Source organism: Cynocephalus volans, chromosome 2 (genome assembly GCF_027409185.1).
Source record: "Cynocephalus volans isolate mCynVol1 chromosome 2, mCynVol1.pri, whole genome shotgun sequence".
Taxonomy (NCBI): Eukaryota; Metazoa; Chordata; class Mammalia; order Dermoptera; family Cynocephalidae; genus Cynocephalus; species Cynocephalus volans.
The window spans coordinates 139,265,061-139,287,074 of record NC_084461.1 but is presented as its reverse complement, the minus strand read 5'-3'; the positions used below and the strand labels follow the sequence as shown (position 1 = coordinate 139,287,074).

Genomic DNA, 22,014 nt, shown 5'->3' with positions numbered 1-22,014 from the left:
TAATCATTTCTTATCTCAACCCTTAAAGAAAATCAATGTTAATATTTATTTTACCTTCACTCAGTATTTTTTCAGAGTTAATTTTAATATGTACTAAAAATAATCCTTCTATCCCATCTCCTGGACCAATTATCTCCCATTACCTCTATACAGTTTCTGGGCTTTATTTTTTATTTTTAAGGTTAACTGTTTTATTATTTGTGTGAATTTAGTAGCAAACTTCTTCGGCGTAACATCAAAGAAATAAATACATAAACTGAGGTGGCATATTTCGTGGCTTATAAACAGAGCAACGTAGGGAGCAGAGAGAGGGAAATAGTCCTCAGACAGTGGTGAGCAGGGAAGAATTTAGATTTGGAGTAGGCCAAAAGCAAGAAGGGAGCAGTAAGGTGAGAGGGAAAGAGAGGTGACACTTGTCAGGTTGTAATATTGAGAAATAAAATTATTTTGATCACCTGCCTGTCTTCTTTCATGTATACCAGCTCATTTTCCCTTTAAACCTGAGGTAGAAGCAAGTTGATTTGCATACTGGCCCTCAGGGGAAGATTTAGGTGACTGTGGTCTTTCCTGACAGCCAGAAAAGGCAGCAATCAGGTTGGCTCCTGAAGTCCTAGGTGCCCAAGGCTAACCGCAGCTCATCCCACGCCACCTCTGCTTAGCAGTATTGACATAAAAGTACTGCGGATTGTATTTTGGGCAGGGGATTTACCCAGCAGGTACATATTGTGTACAGTATGGAAATCTCCCCACCCTCACATCCTGCCTAGCTCGAAATGCCCCATCCCCCACCCCTAGGCTGCATACTCATTGAAAAGGCTATATATAGCTGTCTGCTCAATTTGCTTTTCAAAATGATAGACAGGGAACAAACGTTACTGACTTGAAACCTCTTCCCACCATGAATGTTTAGACTCCAGCCACCTTGCATGTCTGCAAATACTCAGTACGTCACTCTTCACATCTCCTCAACCCTAGGCCAATTTAAAATGTACAGAAAACTATCCAATGAATTGTGATTTTGACAGTTTTTCTTCTTACAAAACAATTATTGTTGATTTTGAATACAGTGAGAAAGGTAATGAGGTTCACCGTTCATTCAACTCGCTTGTGATTACTCTACCATGTATTTATTATCTTCCTGTTTTGTTTTTTCAGTGTGTTCTCCTACCAGCTTATAAGTTCTCTGAAGTTAAGATCATAGCTTGCTCATGCTCCACCATATTTCTTATTAGAAAAATTACCTAAAACTTGTAAATAAAAAATATGATAAAGCAGGCAACATGTACTTTCAACGTCGTATTAAAGTTTTGTTTAACCTGCTTGCCCAAGGATTTTTTAATTATCTAAGAGAATGAAGGAAGACAATGGGATTAGATCAGTAAGTCAATAGGGAAGTATTGCTAACTATTGTTTTTAACAGCTTTATTGAGATACATTTCACATACCATAAAATTTATCCATTGAAATTTCGGTGGTTTGTAGTATATTCACAGAGTTGTGCAACCGTCACAATTTAATTCTAGAACATTTCAACATCCCAAGAAGACTATTACTGATTATGGTCTCAGCTCTGTGAAGTTCAATACTAACTTACAGATTTTCATTCAAAAGAGATGCAAATGATTTCTGTTTAATAGAAAAGATAACCCCAAAGGTTATGATTTTATTGCACTGTAGACATCAAACCAATTTTGTATCTAAGTTGTCAATGTTATTCCAACATTCTTTCTCCAGTGTCAAGGCCTGTTCCTCTAATTCTCCTCTGAGCCAGCTTTACTGTCCTGCTACTTCCCCCGTTAATGAGTTAATTAAATCTTTGGCATGCGCTAATTCTATATTTGTATGAGAGTCATGGTTTAAAATTTTTGAAACCTATTTTGACAACTTGAATGCTGTTAGTATAATGATGGTGACATAGTGAGAGATCAATACATATATCTTGATTGATAGAAGATCTATCAGATTTCAAACTTTGGGAGGAAAAAAGTTTTCACAAGGTCTTAAAGAAAAACAAGAAAATACATTTTGGATGCTATTTTGTATTTTTGTTCCCACATTCTGAAATTTTGTGCTAGAAAGAGTTAAATTTGAATGAAGTTATTTACTTTTCAATGTCAAGGCTTGAGGCATTACATATTCTAGGAACATGATTTTACTGTCATAGCATTTTTGTAAATCTATAATCTTAAAACATTATTTCTGTTTGGGTAGGTAGTACATACAATGAGGCAAAATCTCAAAGGTGTAAGAGAGAAGGCCCTGAAAAACAAAGTCTCCATCTTGCAACCTCCCTCAGACAACAAGTCAACCAAAGGTAGCCCCTGTTACCAGCTTCTTGTGTGTCCTTTTTCTCTCTCTCTCACATACACACACATACACACTTTAAATTTTTTATTAAAAAGTGTATGACATACCATGCATGTTATTTCACAATTTGCTTTTTTTACTTACTAATATTTATTGCAAACTGTTCAATGTCAGTATACATAATAGTTGCCTCAATCAAAATGTGTCTGGTAGCTGATTGCTTCTCATTACTTTCGCTGCTACCACACACGTTTTAACCTCCACTAACTCTTGCAGGAGCTGCCCAGTCTCCACTCCCATCCCCTTTGCAGCTCTACAATCTCTTTTCAATATGGCAGCTAGAATGTGGTTCAGATCATCTCCCATTCAGGACAAAAGCTAAAGGACACATAATTGCCTGCAAGGATTATCCCACGTGATCTGTTCCTCTACCACCACCTCAGTTACCTTTCAGCCTCATCTTCAACAACTCTCTCCCTAACTCATTCCATTTCTTGTCAGTGTAGCCTCCTTGGAGTTCCTCGAACACACGAGGCACACTCCTGCCTCAGGGTCCTGGCCCTTGCTGTTCCCTCTGACTGAGAGGCCCTTCCCCCAGACAGCTGCATGGCTTCCTCCCTGATCTCCTTTATGATGTTTCTGTTCAAAGGTCACTTCTCATTGAGCCTTCTTTAACCACCACCTCCTTGCCTGCACACACTCCATTCCATCTGCCTACTTATCTTTCTCTGTAGCACTTATCAGCATTGGACATACCATATAATTTACTTCTTTACTGTCTGCATAGAAGGATATTTGTCTATCTTGTCCACTGCTGTATTCCCAACACCTAGAACAGGGTCTGGCACAAAGGAGGCACTTAATAATATTAATTGAATGAATGGATGAATTTATGCTGCATAGTACTTGTGTGAGTTCTATTCGTGTGGCCCAGTCTAGTGTAGTTTAACCATTGCTACATTTTGGGACTTCAATATGCTTTTGGTCTCTTGTGACCTTGGCAAAATTGCTTAACTTCTCTGAGCCTTGATTTCCCTGCTATAAAATCGGTATAGTAGTTGTACCTACATGTTACAGGGCTGTTGTGAGGATTAAAATTTTTAAAGGATTGTAAAGGGGTTAGCACCATGCCTGGTTTACAGTAAGTTCTGAATAATATAACTATGATTTCTCTCATTATTTATTATTCATCAGAATTGGACTCATGAAAAGAATACATGGTTGAGCATAATAAATACACAGTCAGCCTTCTGTATCCGTGGGCTCTGCATTCAACCAACTTTTCAAACAATTTGAACAATTGCGAATTCAACCAACTGCAGATTGAAAATATTTGGAAGAACAGATTGCATTTTTACTGAACATCTACATAAACAATACAGTATAACAACTATTAACATAGCATTTACATTGCATTAGGTATTATAAGTAACCTAGAGATGATTTAAAGTATGCGGGAGGATGTGAATAGTTTATATGCAAATACTACCTCATTTTACATTAGGGCCTTGAGTGCCCTCTAATTTTGGTCTCTGCTGGAGGTCTTGAAACTGAATTCCCCATGGATACCAAGGGATGACTGTGTGCGTGTAGACATATACATTATATATGTGTATATATGAGGATATTTCAAAAAGTTTGTGAAAATAGAATTAAAAGATAATACAAATCTTTCCACAAACTTTTTGAGGTATTCTTCAAAAAGAGTGTGTTTGTGTGTATACGTATACATGTACATACAGAGAGAAAGAAATGCAACTTCTTATTTTTAAATCAAATAGTGTTTCCTTTCAGTGATTATCCCCTTAGAATATGTCACTTTTGTGTGTGTGTGAAGTTACTCAACATCTTTACAAAAAATGTTTTAGCACTTCAGAGGGAGGAAACTTTATCTTTGCATTTCCATTTTCTAGCTGGTCCCAAACAAAGTACTTGCTTATTAAATTTTGTTGAATAAATGAATGGAAGAATGAATCTCAATGGGCACAAGTAAGTTTATTTTTTTCAGGGGTGGCTGGCTGGTGTGGTGATCTGAACCCCTGACCTTGGTGTTATACTGTGCTCTAACAAACTGAGCTAAACAATCACAAGTTCATATTTATTGAAAAGCTGCAAAGTATCGCCAGGCACCACAGTAGGCACAAAGGATATAAAAAAAGAACACTTTGTGGTTGAACTTTATTTCAAGACCTCCACAGAGTAATCATTGAATTTGGGGGTGGTAGTATATATTTTTTTTCAGAAGGAGTTTTTTAACTGGAGGAGGGGAAATTTGGACTCATCACCTTTGCAAAGTAAAAAAAACCTCCAAAACATGTCTTTGCCATGATTTCTCTGAAGAGCTTTTCAAAGAAACAAAACGTCAATGGTTTACCAAGTAGACAAAAGGAGTGAAGCAGCAGGCGTACCAGTGTGGGAATCCTATGGTGATTCAAGACCTCTACGAATTCCTGCGGTTCCCAGTAAGTCCTCACGCATATTGCTAACCGCCAATGACTCCATGTTTAGTGAACAACAAGAGTATGACAGTGAGCTTAGCAGCTTGAGGCAGACAAAAAGCTCTGACCTGAGGTACAAGACCTGGGTTAGAATCTAGCTCTGCAATCTAACCCTGAGCAACACAATCCTGAGTTTCCCACCATAAAATTAAGTTTTGAAGAATTAACCTCCTTCAAATGAGCAAATGGGTGAGAAAATCATCCAGATCCTGGAAACTACTGTGGAAATGGGACTCTGGTTCTGATAGGTAGCAGAAGCTCCTTTGAACCATTCATTCAACAGCTACGTCTGGGTGCCTGTTACCACTGTGCCACCTATGCACCGAGGACACAGAAAATAACAATCTGGACAGGATCCCTGCCCTTGGCAAGCACACAGTTCTCTTCCAGGATTTTATCCCCAGGAAGGAATTCTGCAGAAGTAAAAATATATTTGTAGGAAGATGATCGTTGCAGGGGCACCTGTAACAACAACAAAAAACCTGGAAATAACCCAGGCATTTACAAAAAGCAGAATGGTTTCATCAATTATGCATCCCAACATTTTTATTAAAAGGAATATCCTACCCACACTTATACCCTGTCCCCTGTGGAAGTGGTGGTTTGTTTGGAGGGGAGGCTGGGGATCCTGCCCCATGGGCGTGGCTACTTGGAGGCTAGGACAAAGGGGTGTGTGATGGTGACAGGTCACAAAGGACAGTAGAGGATAAATGAGGTGGTGCTAGAGGATTTAAGCAGAAGCCCTGCAGGGAGATGGGCAGTTACCTTCACTCCCTCTCTCTTGGGGATGCGATTTGTGGCTGGTGGGGGTGCCTTAAGTGAAGAAAACCATGAGCAGTGAATATTTGTTACCTCATTACACTGCCCGCAGCTACCGTTCAATGGGTGTGTTCAGTACCTCCATGGGGGACCTGCAACGACAACTGTACAAAGAAGGAGAGTATGAAATTTTCAAATATGCACCGATGTTTGAGAGCGACTTTATCCAGATCACCAAAAAAGGAGAGGTGATTGATGTGCACAACCGTGTTGGAATGGTGACTGTGGGCATCACATCCACCAGCCCCGTTCTCCCACTACCTGACGTCTTGCTGCTGGCTCGACCTAAAGTCTGTGAAGAGAATGGCAGATGCGGCAGGTCTGCCAAGGGGGGAGGTCGCAGGACTGCCAAGACTCTTGAGCTCACCAGACTGCTTCCCTTGAAGTTCGTCAAGATCTCCATCCACAATCACGAGAGACAGCAGCTGCGCCTGAAGCTTGCCACTGGCCGCAGTGTTTATCTGCAGCTGTGTCCCTCTTCAGATGCACGAGAAGACCTCTTCTCATACTGGGAAAAACTTGTCTATCTCCTGAGACCACCAGTGGAGAGTTCAAGCTGTTCCCCAACACTTAAAACTGGGGACTCAACCACAAAAGATGACAAAAGCATAGGGGTAAGTACCTACAGAGACTCAAGAAAATGGGGCAGGGGGCTTTGTGTGAGCTGGTCCTACCAAACCTTTGGTGGAAGTACATTCTATTTGATAGCGTTCAGGGCTAAATGAGCCACCTCAAGGGGACTTATCACACTGGGAGGTTCAAGTGCTTCTCCAGAGCATCCCATAAAGCCAAATTGCAGAGACCTCGGGTATCAGCTACTCTGATCTTATACCCAGGGTTGTAATCACCTCTACAGCATCCTGATTGTCCAATCTCTTTTTGAACACATACTACCCTGACCCAGGTAGTCTCGTTTGTTGTGGAACATTTTTAACAATTAGGAAGTCCTTTCATGTGAGTCTGTCTCCCTGTGACTACCATGCACACTGATTTTTGTGTAAAACATCACAACCTGTGTGTGTGTGTGTACATGCACAATTTTAGTCACCACCCAAATGTAAAATGTGTGTATCTCTTGACCCAGCAATCCCACTTCTAGAAATCTGTCCTGCAGAGATATAAGCACAAGTGAGTAAAACAAAATGTATAAGAATGGGGAATTGTATCTGTGCCCTTTCTCTGGCACTGAAATTGTTCAAGAGAAACGGAGTGAGTATTTGATGGGGGTGCTGTTGATGGGATCTTGCAACGAACGGGAGCTTAGACTTGATGATTTCAAAGGTTCTTCTAATTATCACTTGTTCTTCTAATTATAAGCCCTTGAGTTGCTCAGCTCCAGGATGAGAGAGGAGCAGACAGTTCTGGTCTCTCTTACTGTTGTGTTTTTTTTTTTATCTTACCTGTTTCTCCTTCCCTTGGCACAGGCCACATCACTCCGTGGAGAAGGAGATCAGGACGAGCCCAGGCTTCACAAGCCTGGTGAGGTATCTAGAGCTATGTCTTCTGCTTATGCTGGGGGAGAGGGAATCCAGCATGCCTCCTATGGGATGCCTAGTACCGCTTCTGTAGCCATGACCACTTCAAGGTCTGCCAGAGGAGCAGCAGTAGCAGGGACAACAGCAGGCTCTGCAGCAGGCCTGGCAGTATCAGGGACAGCAAGCCCTGCAACAAACAAGTCCGCAGGCCCAGGCCAAGTAACCATGGCCCTGGCAGGAACAGCCACCCAGGATTCAGGAGAAAGCAGAGCCAGCAAGACCCTGGCAGGTGCTGCCAGCATATCTTCAGAGGGTGTGAATGTGGTCTTGGTGGGTGCTGCAAGCCCCTCCCTGGCAGGTGCCTCCACCACAACAGTGGAGACCACCAGTCTCTCCCCAGAAAGCAGCTTGAGTGTGGTGTTTGCAGGCGCCATGGCGACTGGCACACCTGTTGTAGAAAGAGCTGAAGGACGAGTGGTGGGACCCCTCGTATCAACCTTGCAGAGCGAAGGCTACATGTGTGAACGGGATGGGAGCCAAAAGGTGTCCCAACCTGGTGCTGAGGGCCGAAAAGAAAAAAAGGAGAGAAAAGAAAAGGACAGAAATACCACTAGGAAGAGTTCCCGTCACCGCAGGACCGATGAGAGTCACCATAGGACAGACAGGGACAACACTCGGAAATCGTCCTCCCACCAGTCCTTATCCAGCCATGGAAACACAAGAGATGACAAAAAAAAAGGGCAGAGCAAAGTGAAGAAGGGCAGCGGGCACAGCTCATCTCGCAAAAGCTCCAGCCACAGCTCCACCGCAAAGGGGTCAAAGACAACTCACAAATTGGGGAAGAGCCAATCTTCGCTTAGTTCAGGCTCCAGAAGTAAGAAACCCAGTAAAATCAGCTCTTTTTGGAGGAACTTCAGAGCCACTCCTAGTTCCAAAACAGCGGTCATACCACACGACAGAGAGGTAGACATTGTGGCTAAGATGGTGGAGAAACACAACATAGAGGCCAAGGTGGAGAAATCTCATGGTGGCCAGGAACTGGGGGTCGCTGGCACCATGACGTCCGAGAAGCTGGAGACGATAATCTTTGAAGCCAAATCCACTTAAGTAAGAACCAGGGCTGGAAGCTGTAATGGAGACCCAGGGCTCAGGGAAGTATCCCTGGAGAGTCAATTCCAACTTTCTTGACTGCAGTTGAAATGATAAAGGAAACCACACAACTCCAAAAGAAATGCTGTCTTCTGTTTGAATTTCTCTGTCCCTTTGCCCAGCAGAAACTTCACAGTGGCTTCTGTGATGTTAACTATGCAGCAGTCTGAGACCCCAGCCTCCAGTTAGGTAGAGACCCAGCTCCCACCTCACCTCAACCCCTTCCTGCCTTTGGTTCACCAACGTTATGAATGTCATGGACGATGGGCTGAGATGCACCACCACCACTACGTCCCCATGCCCATCTTCTCCTTGAAGGCCCCTAAACATGGACATTCATCCAGTTCATAGATTAAGCAAAGACAGGACTCATATCCCCTTGGGATGAGGAAGGAGAGGGCGAGGCAGCATTAGTAGGCAATTGGATTAGGAAATCTATTCATCTAGATCAGGCATCGGCAGACCATGTCCTGAGGACCTAATCTTGCCAGCTGCCTAGATTTGTGAATAAACTTTTATTGGAACGTAGCCACAGCCAGTCATTTACATATTGTCTATGGCTGCTTTCACACTAAATCAACAGATTTGAGTAGTTGTAGTAATGACCATATGGCCTGCAGAGTCTAGAATATTTACTATCCAGCCCTTTACAGAAAAAGTTTGCTGACCCCTGGTCTAATCTTAACAATTCTCCTCCCTCCTAGGTATATACCCTGGAGAAACTCTCATGCATACTTGCCAGGAAGAGAGCTAGGAGAATGCTTATTGTAATAGCAAAACCCTAGAAACAGCACCAATGTACATCAAACAGGAGAATTGATAAATTATGGTATATGCCTATAGTGCATATTATACAACAGTGAAAATGTCCAGCAGCCATACATGTTAGCATGGATGAATCTGACATAATGTTGAATAATAAAAGCAAGTCAGAAAACTGCATAGTTCCATTCGTAGACCAGTTCAAAAACAACATCAAACAATGTTTGGGGGTACATATTTGTTAAAAGTATAGAAAAAAAAAACAAGGGAATGATAAACACAAAATTCAGGATAGTGGCTATCTACAGGGTGGAGGGGAGAGATGTCTGATCCAGGAGGCACAGAAAAAGAGTTTCAACAGAGTGGGAATCGTTCTATTGCTTAAGCATTATTGTATTTTTATTTGAACATCTCTGAAATCAGGATGGTTTTAAAATTGTTGTCAGCTAGGTGGCAGTTGTATGTAATGATTCTGCCTTAGAAATAACATAACCAACTGATTTTACTAATGTTTTCCTTTTATATATGCACAAGAAAGATTTATAACAAAATATCTAAGTCTGAAAGATATTTCAATAAGTGCAAAATAAAAATTATCAGTTACATTAAAAAGAACATTCAGAATACAGAAACATAGAAAATGTTTAAATATATTAAGAAATAACAGTTCAAAATACTGTGTACCAATTAACTATGTAAATTATATGTACATGTGGAAGATAATTCCAAAAAAAAAAAAAAAATCATACTATGTTAGAAATGGGATTATAAACTTTAAAAACCTCTATTGTAAAAAAAAAAAAAAGAATCAGTAAATTTAAGAGTCTATGAAAATCATTAAATTTTTAACAACAGATGATAAAAGTTGGATTTGAGAAAAATGATTTTGGGAACCATGTGTGTTTATATGAGTCCAGGTAGGGGGCACTGGCCCAGCCTTGCAAGTCTTGGCTCATTCTCCTCTGCAACAATAGTATCTATTAGGACAGAAGTTGGATTTCCAGCAAAACTTAGGGATCGTTTCTGAAGATCACGTGTGTGTAGCAGAGGTGGAGGAAGTGAGAAAGGAGGTTTTCTGGGAGGTGTGGTGGCTTGGCAGTATCAGGGGAAACCCTTCTTAGTTGCTCTGGTGGGTGGCTGGAAAATCCCACCTTGTGATTTTCGATAAACAAAGACCAGTAGATGCTGGGATCAAGATGTCCTTGGAGTTGGACCTTGAAACAGTTGATATAGGCAGAAAGAGAAAGAGAAGCACATTCTCAAAGATCTGTGAGGGCTTTGGGGAAGCATCCTGGGAATGTGAAAAGTTGGCATATGGGTTAGAGGAGAGAGGTAAAGCGGAGCTCTTTTCAAAGCCTTTGGCCAGGAGTCCCAAATTTACAGCTATGCTATAGGCTGAATTACCCTAGCTACAAAGAGCTTAATCTCATGACTATGTAGACCATGCTTTATCTTTTGTGCTTCTCCTAATCTTGTTTTATGCACCTCTCCTCCATCCTCTCCCATCCCCCCAAAGGGCTTCTTCAATATGCACATAATTTATCTGCCATGCAGGGTGTTAGCTGAGCAGACCTGCAATTTACACAAATGCCACCAAAGTAAAGTGGAGGTGGGGACTTGCCCACCATAGTGTGCTCTGCCATACAGTTTCTCTGCATTTCCTTTTCTATCTTGACTCTTCATCAAGAGGTGCGTGCATAAATATCTACATATTTCAAAGCAACAGGTCTCTTCCTACAGAGGAAGAAATCATTTGGGGCAGCAAGTCAATACCCCTATCAGATAAAGGCCAATATTTTTAATGGCAATATTCATCACCATAGTAGCAATTCTGCTGCTGCAAGTGCAGTGAGGCAATGGATGGTTGATTACCAACCAGTGTCCCAAACTTGAAGTCTACATACACATACATATAAGTACAAAGATGACAAAGTGATCTTTTGCCAATAGCAATATAAGCTCACTCATGGGATGGTCATGATGGAGTGGAGTCTTCTGAGCACAGATAACATATGCTATGGTGGGAAGAAGCAAGGTTCCTCAAAATTTTGAAGTCAGACCATTGTGGCTGGCAAGGCGAGAATGGGAAGAGGGATGCTGGAGAGAGCAGTAGGGAACAGGCTGGGTATGGCTTTGAGGTCCATGTAAGGGATTTTTGACTTTTATCCTTAGAGTGATGGGAAGCCACTGACACTTTTAAGCTGGGGAGTGACTTGATCAGATTTGCACTTTGGAAAGGTCACTGACGTTACTGTGAGGAGAAATGTTTGGGAAGGGAGTTGTTAATATGTGACCTTATATCACTTCCTGTCTTTTGCTGCAGGATCCATAAAATGAGATTAGAGGGGATGTTTTGACAGACACCTTCCCATTAGAAATATCCATGGCAGGTGGACACGGCAATGCACTGCCCAGACACATATTCCACGAAGAACTTGTCGCCCCCATTACTGACAGTGCTGTCCACAGACAGCCTTCAGCTAGTGGTGAGTTTGGAAATTGTCTCAGGTGCAGAGAACTCACTTACCCAAGGTGATGCTCTTCCCAGAGCCCACATCAAGACTGAGTGATGTGGCGTATGAAGGTCTGGCCATCTCAGCCCAACACAGACCAATTCTGAAGGGTGATTTGAGTTCCAGAGCTTCCTGCGGGGCCAGCATTAAGCTCAGCTTCTCCCTCTGTGTCCTCCTACTTCCATCTCCTTCCCTTCCACAAGTGCTGGTCCTAAGAACACTCTTGAATAAACATCCTTCCCACAAAACTCCATCTCAAAATCTGCTTCTTAGAGAATACAACCTGTGACATTGTATTAGTGTAACATGCTCCTTTTGACTCCACTAACCTTGTGAAGAGTTGATGATAGCTGTTAAGTGTATAATGTAGCATATATAATTTTGAAGTTAAGTAATTTTCAAATGAAGTGCCTTTTCTTATTGCGAAAATAATGTATCCATCTTAGAAAATTTAGAAAATGGAGATACAAAAATGAAGGAAACAAATATTCCATTCAATTGCCTTGATAATTTACTGCTTACTGTTTCCAGAAAGATGGAGGAGACATATTTTCTCCTATTCCTCCTGCTCAGTACAACTGAAGACTTTGGACATTATACATAAAACAAACATCAGAAAACTCGAAAGGTGTAGATAAGAAGACAGACCAGCTAGAGTCCTCAGGAACTGAGGAACAAAATGGTGGTGAGTTCCCTGGGTTTTCTTTTTGTCTCATATATCCCAGACTCGGAGCTGATGAAGCCAGCAATGCAGAAAAAGAGTCCAAACAAAACTCTGATCTTTCCAGCCAAAGGACCAGGAAAGGGGCAGCCAAGAAAAACAGAAATCCTTTAGACAATAACTACTCTACTTAAGTCAAACACCACAGAAAAAACCTGGGGCTCCACCTCCGCCCATGCCAGCAAAGGCCAAGTGGAGAGTCTAGACTAATACCTTTATGAGGCTATAACAAGGCCTTCAATACCCACATTGGGTGGTATCAGAGAATGCCAAGTAAAGAACTGGGACTTTGACCTCTATCCCAGTCAGCTGGTAGTAAAGTCCCCCACCCCTTCCCTGTGTTAGTGGAGATCATATGGGAAGCTGGAACGCCCACCCTTACCCATCTCATTAGAGCTGGGAAAATTAGAGTTCACACCATTTCTGGGGTCTGAACTGTGGCCTTGTGGGGAACATGGGTTTCTACAGCAGTATTAAAATGGCACCCCTTCAATTCCCCTATTGGAGTAGTGTCCCAAAACCCTGTTAAAAGAAGGGTTAAATAAGATCTAAAGTCGCCTAACAATGGGAGAATGTCCAGGCATCAACAAAATATGACTTGTCATACCAAGAAGAGAAAGATCTAAAACTGAATAAAAAAAGACAATCTATAGATGACAACACCAAGATGATGGAGGTGTTAGAATAATCTGACAAAGACTTTAAACATCCATGAAAAAGGAATTAAGAATATTCTTAAAACAAATGAAAAAACAAAAAACCTCAGCAAAGAAGTAGAAAATGAAAACAAAGAGACAAATGGAAATTTTAAAACTGAAAATATAATAGCTGAAAAAAAAAGCTCAGTGGTTGAGTTCAACAGCAGGATGAAGGAAAAAGGAGAGAATCAGCGAATTGAAAGAGAGAATAATAGAAACTACCTAATCTGAACAACACAGAGAAGATTGATGGGGAAAAAGTGAATAAAGCCTCAGGAACCTGTGATATTATAAAAAAAAAGTTCTAACATTATGTTATTGGAGTCATAAGAGGAGAGGGAAAAGGGTGGGGCTGAAGAAATACTAAAAGTCATAATGATTGAAAGCTCCAAAATTTGGCAAAAGACAAACCTTACAGATTCAAGAAGCTGAGTAAATACCAAACAGGATAAACCCAAAGAAATCCTCATGAAGCCAAACCATAATTAAACTCTGAAAACAAAGAAAAAGAATATTGAAACAGCCCAAGAGAAATGACACCAGACTTAAAGGGAAAGCAATTTGAATGACAGTGGATTTCTCATCAGGAACCACAGAGGACAGAAGGAAGTGGCACAATGTTTTTCAAGTGCTGATAGAAAAGGCTTGACAAATTTGTTGGTGTATAGTTGTGTATAGTAGTCTCGAATGATTCCTTGTATTTCAGATGAATCAGTTGTAATATCGCCTTTTTCATTTCTAATTTTTGTTATTTGAGTCTTCTCTCTTCTTTTTTTTGTTAGCCATGCTAATGGTTTGTCAATTTTATTTATCTTTTCAAAAAACCAACTTTTTGATTCGTTGATCTTTTGAATTGTTTTTTGGTTTTCAATTTCATTCAGTTCTGCTCTGATCTTAATGATTTCTTTCCGTCTGCTAACTTTAGGTTTGGATTGTTCTTGTTTTTCTAGTTCTTTAAGGTGAAGTGTTAGGTTGTTCACTTGCCATCTTTCTATTCTTCTGAAGTGAGCGTTTAATGCAATAAATTTTCCCCTCAATACTGCTTTTGCAGTATCCCACAGGTTTTGGTATGATGTATCATTGTTTTCATTAGTTTCAATAAATTTTTTGATTTCCTGCTTGATTTCTTCTTGGACCCATATGTCATTAAGTAGAATGCTGTTTAATTTCCATGTGTTTGTATAGTTTCCAGAGTTTCGTTTGTTATTAATTTCTAGTTTTAATCCATTGTGGTCTGAGAAGATACATGGGATAATTGCAATTTTTTTGAATTTATTGAGACTTGATTTGTGACCTAATATGTGATCTATCCTGGAGAATGATCCATGTGCTGCTGAGAAGAATGAATATTCTGAGGTTGTTGGGTGGAATGTTCTGTAGATATCTGCCAATTCCAATTGGTCTAGAGTATTGTTTAGATCTTGTGTTTCTCTACTGATTCTTTGCCTAGATGATCTGTCTAATATTGACAGTGGGGTGTTCAGGTCCCCTGCTATTATGGTATTAGTGTCTATTTCCTTCTTTAGGTCTAATAGAGTTTGTTTTATAAATCTGGCTGCTCCAACATTGGGTGCATACATATTTATGATTGTTATGTCTTCTTGATGGATCAGTCCTTTTATCATTAAGTTGTGTCCCTCATTGTCTCTTTTTATGGTTTTTAGTTTAAAGTCTATTTTGTCAGATATAAGAATAGCTACTCCAGCTCGTTTTTCTTTTCTGTTTGCATGGTAAATCATTTTCCATCCTTTCACTCTTAGTCGATGTGAATCTTTATGGGTGAGGTGGGTCTCTTGTAGGCAGCATATAGTTGGGTCCTGCTTTTTGATCCAGTCGGCCAGTCTGTGTCTTTTAATTGGGGAATTTAAGCCTTTTACATTAAGAGTTGTTATTGAAAGGTGTTGATTTATTCCTAGCATTTTATTGGTTGTTTGGTTGTCTTAGGTGTCTTTTGTTCCTTGCTTTCTGATTTACTGTTTGTTTTCTGTGTTTGTTGGTTCCTTAGGTTGTAGATAGTGTTTTTGTTAGCTTGTTTTCTCTTCATGAATGCCATTTTTCTTATACTAGCGGGTTTAGATTTTTCTTGGGTTTTTATGGCAGTGGTAGTTATTTTTCAGGAACCAAACCCAGTACTCCCTTGAGGATTTCTTGTAAGGGTGGTCATGTGGTAGTGAACTCCCGCAGTTTTTGTTTGTCTGAGAAATATACTATTTGCCCCTCATTTCGGAAGGATAGCCTTGCAGGGTAGAGTATTCTTGGCTGGCAATCTTTGTCTTTTAGTATTTTGAAAATATCATCCCATTCCTTTCTAGCTTTTAGGGTTTGTGATGAAAAGTCTGATGTTAACCTGATTGAGGCTCCCTTATAGGTGATTTGACGCTTCTCTCTTGCAGCTTTTAAGATTCTCTCTTTATCTCTGAGTTTTGCCAATTTGACTATGACATGTCTTGGAGAAGGTCTTTTTGGGTTGAATACATTTGGAGATCGTTGAGCTTCCTGGATCTGAAGATCTGTGATTTTTCCTATACCTGGGAAGTTTTCTGCCACTATTTTGTTGAATATGTTTTCAATGGAATCTCCATTTTCCTCCCCTTCTGGAATACCCATGACTCGGATATTTGATCGCTTATGGTTGTCTGATATCTCTCTCAGATTTTCTTCAATGTCCTTGATTCTTTTTTCTTTCTTTTTGTCTGCTTGTGTTATTTCAAACAGCCCATCTTCAAGTTCAGAGGTTCTCTCTTCAACTTCGACAAGCCTGCTGGTTAAACTCTTCGTTGTGTTTTTTATTTCGTTGAATAACTTCTTCAGTTCAGCAAGTTCTGCTACATCTTTTTTCAGGACATTGATTTCCTTGTACATTTCCTCTTTCAGATCCTGTATACTTTTCCTCATTTCATCATGATATCTAGCTGAGTTTTCTTGTATCTCATTCAGTTTCCTTAGAATTATCACTCGAAATTCCTTGTCAGTCATTTCAAGGGCTTCTTGTTCTATAGGATCTAGAGTTTGAGATTTATTAACTTTTGGTGGTGTACTTTCTTGATTTTTTGTATTTCTGGTATCTTTTTTTTGGTGTTTATTCATTGTGGCCGGGGGTTTCACAGTTCACTGGTTTGAGACTAATGACTAGCTAGGATGTTGCTGTGGTTGCCAATTTCGTATGGCTCCCTCCGTGACTGCTCAGTTGGCCTCTAGTGCCGTGTGTGTGTGGTTGTCTCGGGTCTTGGGCTTCTCCGGGGAGCCACCTTTCTGGTCAGCTTGGACTCTGCTGGGCTGGTGGATCACGTACCACAGGGTGTGTGATCTCTGTTGAGCTTTCACTTCCTGTGCAGGACTTCTCCCTGTTCCGTGTGCTCTGGCCCAGGCTGTTAGATCGTGCAGTGGCGACCCCACCGGGTGTGTGGTTTCTGTCGAGTCTCCCCCTCCCTGGCCGCACGTCTCCCCACTCTGTGCGCACTGTGCTGGGCTGGGGCATGTCTTCTGCACCCCTCGTCTATCAGCTGGGCCTTCAAGACCCTGCTCGGCACCGCCTCGCCCAGGAAGTCTACCAGGTTTCTGCTGGGCACAGACGACTGGTCTCTCTGGGTGCCTTTGTAGCACTATGTAGATCTTTGTCGGGTCTTGTTCCCCTTTGTATCCCCCCAGTATAAACCGAGTCTAGCGCCCACCTGCAGCCTGGTCTCCGGCAGGTTCAAGCGGACCTGGGAACTCTCCTACCATACTATTCCCAACCAGACATTTGTTAGGCTTTTTTCCAAACTGGTGGCCGCAGAGATGGTATCTGCCTCCCAGTAACAGGGAGTTTACCTGGGGCCGGAGTCCAGGGTATGGTGGAGTGACAGTCGGCCCGCCCGTACTTCCTTGCCGTCCGGACACTGGCCCGGGACACCCCCTCCACCAGCCCCACCAGAGAACCGCGGAGGGAGTGGGAGTGGAGGCCCCCGCGCCAGGCCAAGCAAGTGGGAGGACTCAGTGATGGCCGAGCAGGGCGGAGCTGCCCGCACCTGGGAAAATGGAGGCAGCACCGGGCGGTGAGTGGCCTGGTGGTGCAGGCGGGAGCCGCGTGGGCATCCACCCCCCGAACAGAGCTGTGCCAGGGATCACTCACAGTGCTGTGCCAGGTCGGGTGCTCGCTCTCTGTCTCTGGTTTGCCGCCTTTCCCAGTTCTCGGCCGCTGCCGCCTCGGGCTGTTCAGTCGCGGCGCGGCTTGGGTGCTCCCAGGAGTCTTCTTTAATGCCGGCCTGAAACCTCGAATCCTGAATAGGGCAGCTGGAGGAAATGGATACATTTCTGGACACACACAATCTCCCAAAACTGAACCGTGAAGACGTAGAAAATTTGAACAGACCAATAACAATAAAGGAGATTGAAGCTGTTATCAGAAGGCTCCCAACAAAGAAAAGCCCAGGACCACATGGATTCACAGCAGAATTTTACCAAACATTCAAACAGGAATTGACACCGATTCTTCACAAACTATTCCAAAAGATTGAAACGGATGCAAATCTCCCAAACTCATTCTATGAAGCAAATATCATCCTGATACCAAAACCAGGTAAAGATATAACCAAAAAAGAAAACTACAGGCCGATATCCTTGATGAATATAGATGCAAAAATCCTCACTAAATTACTAGCAAACAGAATACAGCAACACATACGTAAAATTATTCATCAAGATCAAGTGGGATTCATCCCAGGGATGCAAGGTTGGTTCAACATACGCAAATTAATAAATGTGATACACCATATTAATAAACTCAAACACAAGGACCATATGATCATCTCTATAGATGCTGAAAAAGCATTTGATAAAGTTCAGCACTCATTCATGACAAAGACCCTCTATAAGTTAGGTATAGAGGGAAAGTATCTCAACATAATTAAAGCCATATATGACAAACCCACAGCCAATATCATCCTGAATGGGGAAAACCTGAAAGCTTTTCCTTTAAGAACAGGCACTAGACAAGGATGCCCACTCTCACCACTCCTATTCAACATAGTGTTGGAAGTACTAGCCAGAGCAATCAGAGAAGAGAAGGAAATAAAGGGCATCCAGATTGGAAAAGATGAAGTCAAACTGTCCCTGTTTGCAGATGACATGATCCTACATATCGAACAGCCTAAAACCTCTACAAAAAAACTGCTGGAATTGATAAATGATTTCAGCACAGTAGCAGGATACAAAATCAACACACAAAAATCAGTAGCATTTCTTTTCTCCAATAGTGAACATGCAGAAGGAGAAATCAAGAAAGCCTGCCCATTTACAATAGCCACCAAAAAAATAAAATACTTAGGAATTGAGTTAACCAAGGAGGTGAAAAATCTCTATAATGAGAACTACAAACCACTGCTGAGAGAAATTAGAGAGGATACAAGAAGATGGAAAGATATTCCATGCTCTTGGATTGGAAGAATCAACATAGTGAAAATGTCCATACTACCCAAAGTGATATACAAATTCAATGCAATCCCCATCAAAATTCCAAAGACATTTTTCTCAGAAATGGAAAAAACTATCCAGACATTTATATGGAACAATAAAAGACCACGAATAGCCAAAGCAATGCTCAGCAAAAAAAATAAAGCTGGAGGCATAACACTACCTGACTTTAAGCTATACTACAAAGCTATAATAACCAAAACAGTATGGTACTGGCATAAAAACAGACAAACTGACCAATGGAATAGAATAGAGAATCCAGAAATCAACCCACACACTTACTTCCATCTGATCTTTGACAAAGGCACCAAGCCTATTCACTGGGGAAGGGACTGCCTCTTCAGCAAGTGGTGCTGGGATAATTGGATATCCATATGCAGGAGAATGAAACTAGATCCATACCTCTCACCGTATACTAAAATCAACTCAAAATGGATTAAGGATTTAAATATACACCCTGAGACAATAAAACTTCTTAAAGAAAACATAGGAGAAACACTTCAGGAAATAGGACTGGGCACAGACTTCATGAATACGACCCCAAAAGCACGGGCAACCAAAGGAAAAATAAACAAATGGGATTATATCAAACTAAAAAGCTTCTGCACAGCAAAAGAAACAATTAAAAGAGTTAAAAGACAACCAACAGAGTGGGAGAAAATATTTGCAAAATATACATCTGACAAAGGATTAATATCCAGAATATATAAGGAACTCAAACAACTTTACAAGAAGAAAACAAGCAACCCAATTAAAAAATGGGCAAAAGAGCTAAGTAGGCATTTCTCTAAGGAAGATATCCAAATGGCCAACAGACATATGAAAAAATGCTCAACATCACTCAGCATCCGGGAAATGCAAATCAAAACCACATTGAGATACCATCTAACCCCAGTTAGGATGGCTAAAATCCAAAAGACTATGAACGATAAATGCTGGCGAGGCTGCGGAGAAAAAGGAACTCTCATACATTGTTGGTGGGACTGCAAAATGGTGCAGCCTCTATGGAAAATGGTATGGAGGTTCCTTAAACAATTGCAAATAGATCTACCATACGACCCAGCCATCCCACTGTTGGGAATATACCCAGAGGAATGGAAATCATCAAGTCGAAGGTATACCTGTTCCCCAATGTTCATCGCAGCACTCTTTACAATAGCCAAGAGTTGGAACCAGCCCAAATGCCCATCATCAGATGAGTGGATACGGAAAATGTGGTACATCTACACAATGGAATACTACTCAGCTATAAAAACGAATGAAATACTGCCATTTGCAACAACATGGATGGACCTTGAGAGAATTATATTAAGTGAAACAAGTCAGGCACAGAAAGAGAAATACCACATGATCTCACTAATTGGAGGGAGCTAAAAATTAATATATAAATTCACACACACACATACACACACACACACACAAACCGGGGGGGGGGGGGAAGAAGATATAACAACCACAATTATTTGAAGTTGATACAACAAGCAAACAGAAAGGACATTGTTGGGGGGGAGGGGGGAGGGAGAAGGGAGGGAGGTTTTGGTGATGGGGAGCAATAATCAGCTACAATGTATATCGACAAAATAAAATTTAAAAAAAAAAATAATAAAAAAATAAATAAATTAAAAAAAAAAAAAAAAAGCATTTGATAAAGTTCAGCACTCATTCATGACAAAGACCCTCTATAAGTTAGGTATAGAGGGAAAGTATCTCAACATAATTAAAGCCATATATGCCAAACCCACAGCCAATATCATCCTGAATGGGGAAAACCTGAAAGCTTTTCCTTTAAGAACAGGAACTAGACAAGGATGCCCACTCTCACCACTCCTATTCAACATAGTGTTGGAAGTACTAGCCAGAGCAATCAGAGAAGAGAAGGAAATAAAGGGCATTCAGATTGGAAAAGATGAAGTCAAACTGTCCCTGTTCGCAGATGACAGGATCCTATATATCGAACAGCCTAAAACCTCTACAAAAAAACTGCTGGAATTGATAAATGATTTCAGCACAGTAGCAGGATACAAAATCAACACACAAAAATCAGTAGCATTTCTTTTCTCCAATAGTGAACATGCAGAAGGAGAAATCAAGAAAGCCTGCCCATTTACAATAGCCACCAAAAAAATAAAATACTTAGGAATTGAGTTAACCAAGGAGGTGAAAAATCTCTATAATGAGAACTACAAACCACTGCTGAGAGAAATTAGAGAGGATACAAGAAGATGGAAAGATATCCCATGCTCTTGGATTGGAAGAATCAACATAGTGAAAATGTCCATACTACCCAAAGTGATATACAAATTCAATGCAATCCCCATCAAAATTCCAAAGACATTTTTCTCAGAAATGGAAAAAACTATCCAGACATTTATATGGAACAATAAAAGACCACGCATAGCCAAAGCGATGCTGAGCAAAAAAAATAAAGTTGGAGGCATAACACTACCTGACTTTAAGCTATACTACAAAGCTATAATAACCAAAACAGTATGGTACTGGCATAAAAACAGACACACTGACCAATGGAATAGAATAGAGAATCCAGAAATCAACCCACACACTTACTGTCAGCTGATCTTTGACAAAGGCACCAAGCCTATTCAGTGGCGAAGGGACTGCCTCTTCAGCAAATGGTGCTGGGATAACTGGATATCCATATGCAGGAGAATGAAACTAGATCCATACCTCTCACCGTACACTAAAATCAACTCAAAATGGATTAAGGATTTAAATATACACCCTGAAACAATAAAACTTCTTAAAGAAAACATAGGAGAAACACTTCAGGAAATAGGACTGGGCACAGACTTCATGAATACGACCCCAAAAGCACGGGCAACCAAAGGAAAAATAAACAAATGGGATTATATCAAACTAAAAAGCTTCTGCACAGCAAAAGAAACAATTAAAAGAGTTAAAAGACAACCAACAGAGTGGGAGAAAATATTTGCAAAATATATATCTGACAAAGGATTAATATCCAGAATATATAAGGAACTCAAACAACTGTACAAGAAGAAAACAAGCAACCCAATTAAAAAATGGGCAAAAGAGCTAAGTAGGCATTTCTCTAAGGAAGATATACAAATGGCTAACAGACATATGAAAAAGTGCTCAACATCACTCAGCATCTGGGAAATGCAAATCAAAACCACATTGAGATACCATCTAACCCCAGTTAGGATGGCTAAAATCCAAAAGACTATGAACGATAAATGCTGGCGAGGCTGCGGAGAAAAAGGAACTCTCATACATTGTTGGTGGGACTGCAAAATGGTGCAGCCTCTATGGAAAATGGTATCGAGGTTCCTTAAACAATTGCAAATAGATCTACCATACGACCCAGCCATCCCACTGTTGGGAATATACCCAGAGGAATGGAAATCATCAAGTCGAAGGTATACCTGTTCCCCAATGTTCATCGCAGCACTCTTTACAATAGCCAAGAGTTGGAACCAGCCCAAATGCCCATCATCGGATGAGTGGATACGGAAAATGTGGTACATCTACACAATGGAATACTACTCAGCTATAAAAACGAATGAAATACTGCCATTTGCAACAACATGGATGGACCTTGAGAGAATTATATTAATGAAACAAGTCAGGCACAGAAAGAGA

General features: G+C 41.0%; 1 protein-coding gene across 1 annotated transcript; it reads left to right on the top strand.

Moving 5' to 3' along the window:
* The first annotated feature begins 5,620 nt into the window (after positions 1 to 5,620).
* GARIN3 (golgi associated RAB2B interactor family member 3) lies at positions 5,621 to 8,206 on the top strand. Its single transcript, XM_063087673.1, has 2 exons — positions 5,621 to 6,238; positions 7,049 to 8,206. Exons 1-2 carry the CDS (start codon positions 5,636 to 5,638, stop codon positions 8,204 to 8,206), a joined length of 1,761 nt encoding a protein of 586 aa, XP_062943743.1. The 5' UTR covers positions 5,621 to 5,635.
* The last annotated feature ends 13,808 nt before the right edge of the window (positions 8,207 to 22,014 follow it).